Raw genomic sequence first — 6,000 nt, 5'->3', positions numbered from 1 at the left:
CATGGGGTCAGGAAGAAATTTTAATGCCTGCTTTCCCCTTATTGATTATGGGGCCTGATTAAGTTACAAAAATTTTTCTTCTTTGAAAGTTCTGGGTTGTTTCACCTGGATTAACTGTGGATAATGCCATATCTCTAATATTTTAGACATGCTGGAAAGTTAGCTCGGCCGTAACTAAAGGCATCAGACAAACGCCTTTAAGCCTTATCATTTAACATGACACCATAAATAATTAGGATTCAACAACTGGTATTTAATTTTTTTTTCTATTTTTACTGTAATAAAGGGAACTTCAATATGGTTCCTACTTATCACCCAATTTAAAATGCTGTCTTTAACCATCACTGTGAATGAAGCTGGTAAGTTCCATCTGATATGTGGATGAATATTTGTTTGATGATAGGTCGGATATATTAAGTATGCCGTTTGGTCTTCAACTATCTCTTGTATTGACCTGAAAGAAACTCTGCTGGTAGAAGTGATCACTTAAAGTTATTCCAATTACGTTCAAAATTTCGAGAAACACATGAAGATGGAAGCAGATCCTATTCATATTGCAAATTAGTTTTATTGCATTCAATAAATTTATATTGAATACACTGTCTATATGCAAGACACTTTTACATTTATGGTTCCAGAGTAAGAAAAAGCAAGCAGAGTTTGCTTTCTGGAAGTTATATTTTGTTTCAGGAAACACATAAGCAATTGGATGAATAAGTTTGTGATAAACTAACAACTTTTCAGAAAAGAAAAGGGTATCTTGTTTCAACAGGAAGCTTGTTCTAGACCTTGAAGTTAGAGAAGTCTTTCTTGAGAGAGTGACCCTTGAACTAAGAATTGAAGCGTGAGGAATTAATCTGGCCACAGAGAGGCAGAGAAACAAGTGTATCCAGAGGTTCTTGGATAGGAGAAAACAGCATGTTGGGGTAAAGAAAGGAAGCCAGAGCTCCTGAGTCTCAGGGAAGGAGAGGAAGATGAGAAGCAGATAAAATCAGTACAGAAAAAATAATAAAAGCAAAATTCAACATTTATGTAGTTCTTTAAAAAAAAAATCATCACTTATCTAGCCTTTAATATGTAGTAGGTACCACTTTTAAGTGATTCAGTTAAATTAACCCCATTTAAACCTGGTTATTAACTCTACCCTCCTCTAGGGGATCTTTCCAACCTCGGGATTAACTCCTGCGTTGTAGGCAGATTCTTTACCATTTGAACTAGCAGAGAACCCCCAAGATACTGTTGTTATACTTATTTTGGGAGAAAAGAAAACTGAGGTATGGAGAGGTCAGACCTTGTCCAAGGTTTGTAGGTAGGAAAAATAAGTGCTGAGAATAGAACCCAGGTGGTTTGGATCTAAATGTCTACTTTTATTTACTGTATTATAAAACCTCATCCTAGTTAAGTTAAATAATTATAGTCTACTTTTATTGGGTGATTACTATTACTGAGTATTTTTCCAAACTCTTCAATGTGTTAATATGTGTGCTCAGTTGCTCAGTCATGTCTCTTTTGCGACCCCAGGAATGTAGCCTGCCAGGCTCCTCTGTCCATGGGATTCACCAGGCAGGAATACTGAAGTGGGTAGACATTCCCTTCTCCAGGGGATCTTCCTGACCCAGGAATTGAACCTGGGTCTCCTGCATTGCAGGCATTTTCTTTACCATCTGAACCACCAGGGAAGCCCGTTAATTGGCTCTACCCCAATACAAAATAAAGAGTTAAAGAAAACTTCCAGTTATGGTAGACTGGTTCAGTTTATGGGAATATTATGGGGATACTCAATAATGGAGATAGTGGAAGGATAGAATCCCAAGCAGATATGGGGTTATATTGCAAAGGTATATCTCTTCTAATATAATGAGCAAACACCTGCATATAGAAGGGTTTGTACAGGTCCTTTGCATGTTTCCCCATTAATGTTTTCTTTTTGTATTGATTTGAAAGAGTTCTATATTATCAGGATCTATGCCCTCACATTTTATTATATATGTTGTATGTATTTTGGGAGTTTTTATTTGCCTTTTTTGAAATTAATTTGTGATTTATAGCATAAATGAGTTTTCATAAATAAGTTTAGATGAAAGTGATCTATCCTAGCTATCAGACCAATAAGTACTAGGGATGTAATGTACAACATGATGACTGTAGTGAACAGGGCTAGGTGGTATATTTAAAGTTCTTAAGACAATAGATCTTTAGAGTTCTCATCAAAAAGAGGAAAAAAAGGGGGGGGGTGGTGTCTATATGACATGAACCATTTCATAATATATACTGTCAAATCTGTATGACATATACCTTAATCTGTTGTCAATTATATCTTAATAAAACCAGGGAGAAAAGGGAAAGTTATTTCCCTTCATCTCTCCCTCTTACCCTAGTGACTGGATTCTTTTATCAAGGTGGGGATGAAATATGGATCCATGTCTTTAGTTTCATTTAGTACCGTAAACTTCATTATCCTCATGTCCTACATGGTCCAGGCCTTTATTTGGCTAAGAAAATAAAAGTTCTTGATATTGCTATCTACTTTATTTTATCAAATTTTCCTTGACAGTTCTTATATGTGGCTTTCAGCATAGATGACTTTCTTCCACCACAGTTTATATGAACATGTTTCAGTAATTTTTTCCAAGACAAATGTGATGTTTTCACTTTAAAAATAATTTAGTACATCTGGAGTCATATTTATAACAGGTACAATATAGGGATCTCTGTCCAGCCCACTTCTTCCACCACCACCATCTCACTGGTTACCTTTAATTAGTACATGACGTCCACCCTCCAGGTTTTAGCCTAAAGCACCTCACAAATTGTGTAACACGATAAGGAACACTTCCTTGTGCTGGATCAAAACTGCCTGTCTGTCTGCTAGGGTCTTCATCCTCTCTGTGGCAGCAAGGACCAAGAACAGTGCACGTCTTTTCTCAAACACATGTGCCCCAGTTTGCCAGAATCATTCAGAATGTTTCCCGGGACTTTATGTTTCATGATTTTACTCATTTTTCAGATTAAAGGTATGTGTTAATCTTTTTATGATAGTTTTCTTAGTATGCTATGAGGCAACATCTCTTTTGTCACCAAGTTTAAATTGTAAATGATAAAATATTAATATTCACTGATTTTGCTGAGAACATAGCATAGAATTTGGACTAGATTATGGTTAATCTTGAGATTCAATAGTTCTATAAAACGCTGTATTAATCTTAAGTACTCTGATAGATGGTGAGAAGGATTTTACTGAATATCTGCAAGGCAGTAAACACCATGTTTGAGCAAGCTCCGGGACTTGGTGATGGACAGGGAAGCCTGGTATGCTGTAGCCCATGAAGTCGCAAAGAATCGGACATGACTGAATGACTGAACTGGAACTGAGACAACATGTTAGCCATTAGCCACTTGGTGTATTAGCACGCTTAAAATTCTATATTATCTCCATTTAGCGGTAAGAAAATTGAGATTAATATCTGTAGATCAGAGAGATTAGACGTATTACTCATGGTCATGTATGTGTGTTCAGTTGCTCAGTCATGTCCAACTGTTTGCAACCCTATGGACTGTAGCCCACAGGCTCCTCTGTCCATGGAATTTCCCAGAAAAATGGAGTGGGTTGCCATTTCCTCCTCTAGGATATCTTCCTAACCCAGAGATCAAACCCACATCTCTTGTGTCTCCTGCATTGGCAGGCAGATTCTTTACCACTGCACCACTTGGGAAACCCCACTCATAGTCATACTGGTAATAAACCAGTAAAACTCTGGTTCCAATAATAACAGATTTCAAAAGCCTATGCCTTTCCTCTACATCACCCTGTAGTGGGGTGGCAGGGCTCACCTGACAGATGATTACCAATCTGATAGGTAATGTAGAGATTATTTTAGCACTGATTCAAACTATCTAAAACCCCTTTCACATAGGAAAGTCTTATATTTAACTATGAGAGTTGACTTCAAATACAAATGCCCCATAGAGATAAAATCAGTAATTTACATTGAAACAAACTATTGCAGTGACTGGCTTCAATAGGAGGCAGGATCCAGAGACAGGTAGGAGAAGAAGACAAAGGTTACACCTGCAGAATAAAGTGAAAAGATGTAAGAAACTGAAGTACCCCAATCTGTTTGCCTACTTTCCAGTGGAATTCTCCAGGCAAGAATATTGGAGTGGGTAGCCATTCCCTTCTCCAGGGAGTCTTCTCAACCCAAGGATCGAACCTGGGTCTCTCACATTGCAAGCAGATTCTTTAGTGTCTGAGCCACCAAGGAAGTCCATATTTTCCTTAGATATATCAGTCTCAATTTCCATACTTGTAAAGTGGGGATGCTCTTCCACCTGGCTGCTAATTGGGAGCAAATGAACTCCATGAGAATAATTCTGTTATCCAATTACCATGGAGGGATGTTAATGTCAAATATATCTCCCCCCTTCCCTGACCCGGCCCCCCACTTATGTTCCCTTTTAGAAAAGGTCATCCTTGGAGTAGAGGGTCAAGAACTGGTTCATCCTAAAAGGCTTCCTCTGATTCAGAAGCGAAATGTTTGGCACATCCATGAGGATGACATACAGGTATGGGCTTTGATTTAATAAATGAAATGCATTGTTTCACAGGTATGAAGAAAGCAAACAAGTGCTGTATCTTGTCTTTTCTGAGGATTCTTACTCCTCTTAACACGTATGCTTGGGTGGAGAGTGGAGTAGAGGTTGGGTGGCGGGGGGCGGGGAGGGGGGCAAGCCTTTTATGGATTAGAAAACAAACAAAAAAAGTTCAGGTTTGTTGGTGGATGGGGGAGTATTTAAAATCCTCCAGTTTACGTGAGGAGTTCCACTAACAGTTTTCCAGGCTGATCCAAGACAGCCTCATTTGTTCTGAGCTGATGGCCATGGAGTGTCCCCCTTGAGCATTTTGCTCTCCCAGTGATCTGATCTGCAGGTTTATTGACCTCACAGAATCTACAGCATGGCTGAACAACTTTCACAGGAATACAAAGGCCTGCTGCTGAGAAGAGTGTTTAATTCAAGTGTTAAAATTTTAAAATATTTAAAATGTTAATCCTGAAAATAATAAATATTTATGTAGAAAATGCACAATACTCCTACTGGGGAGAAAGCTTCAAAATTAGGTTCTTTTCAATGCCCACTATTGTCAAAGAGGACTTCTCTGGTGGCTCAGACTATAAAGAAGGCTGAGTGCCAAAGAACTGATGCTTTTAAACTGTGGTGCTGGAGAAGACTCTTGAGAGTCCCTTGGACAGCAAGGACATCAAACCAGTCAATCCTAAAGGAAATCATCCCTGAATATTCAGTGGAAGGACTGATGCTGAAGTCAAAGCCCCAATACTTTTGCCTGATATGAAGAGCTGACTCATTGGAAAAGAAACTGATGCTGGGAAAGATTAAAGGCAGGAGGAGAAGGGAGTGACAGAGGATGCGATGGTTGGATGTCATCACCGACTCAATGGACATGAGTTTGAGCAAACTCTGGAGATGGTGAGAGACAGGGAAGCCTGGCTTGCTGCAGTCCATGGGGTTGTAAAGAGTTGGAGATGACTTAGCAACTCAGCAACACTGCATTGTCAAAGACATTCAATGATTGTTTTTATTTTTATTTTTAAATTATTTTGTTTAATTTTTTTTTTTTTTGTATTAGGGTATAGTTGATTAACAAACAATGTTGTGATAGTTTCAGGTGAACTGCAAAGTGACTCAGCCATACATATACATGTCAATGACTGGTTTTAGATACTTATTACAGGCATTTCCATTTTGAGACTTAGGTTTTTCATTTGACCCATGGAGCATCCCGACTGTCACTTTGCCCCTGCACTCCTTGAGAAAGCAGACTTTTCAAATGCAATGACTTGTTCTCCCTCCACCGTAACAGGAGCCAGCCTTCCAGGCTCTAACTTTTTAGGTTTCTCGGTCACAAGTAAGACACAGTTCAACTTTCCAAATCGTCCTATAAGGCCTCTCTCCCATGGCTTAAGATGATTAAAAAAGTATCTC

The 6,000-nt window shown here is 38.6% G+C and overlaps 1 protein-coding gene across 1 annotated transcript in view; it reads left to right on the top strand.

Annotated features, from left to right (window-relative positions):
* The first annotated feature begins 2,962 nt into the window (after positions 1-2,962).
* The window catches only part of ADAM7 (ADAM metallopeptidase domain 7), a 61,178-nt gene continuing 58,140 nt past the window's right edge, over positions 2,963-6,000 (top strand). The window contains exons 1-2 of the mRNA XM_069573697.1: positions 2,963-3,014; positions 4,460-4,563. Coding sequence (XP_069429798.1) covers positions 2,963-3,014; positions 4,460-4,563 — 156 coding nt within the window. The remainder of the gene's footprint in view (positions 3,015-4,459; positions 4,564-6,000) is intronic.

This window comes from Ovis canadensis, chromosome 2 (assembly GCF_042477335.2).
Source record: "Ovis canadensis isolate MfBH-ARS-UI-01 breed Bighorn chromosome 2, ARS-UI_OviCan_v2, whole genome shotgun sequence".
Lineage (NCBI taxonomy): Eukaryota > Metazoa > Chordata > Mammalia > Artiodactyla > Bovidae > Ovis > Ovis canadensis.
This window is presented reverse-complemented; position numbering and strand designations above follow the sequence as displayed.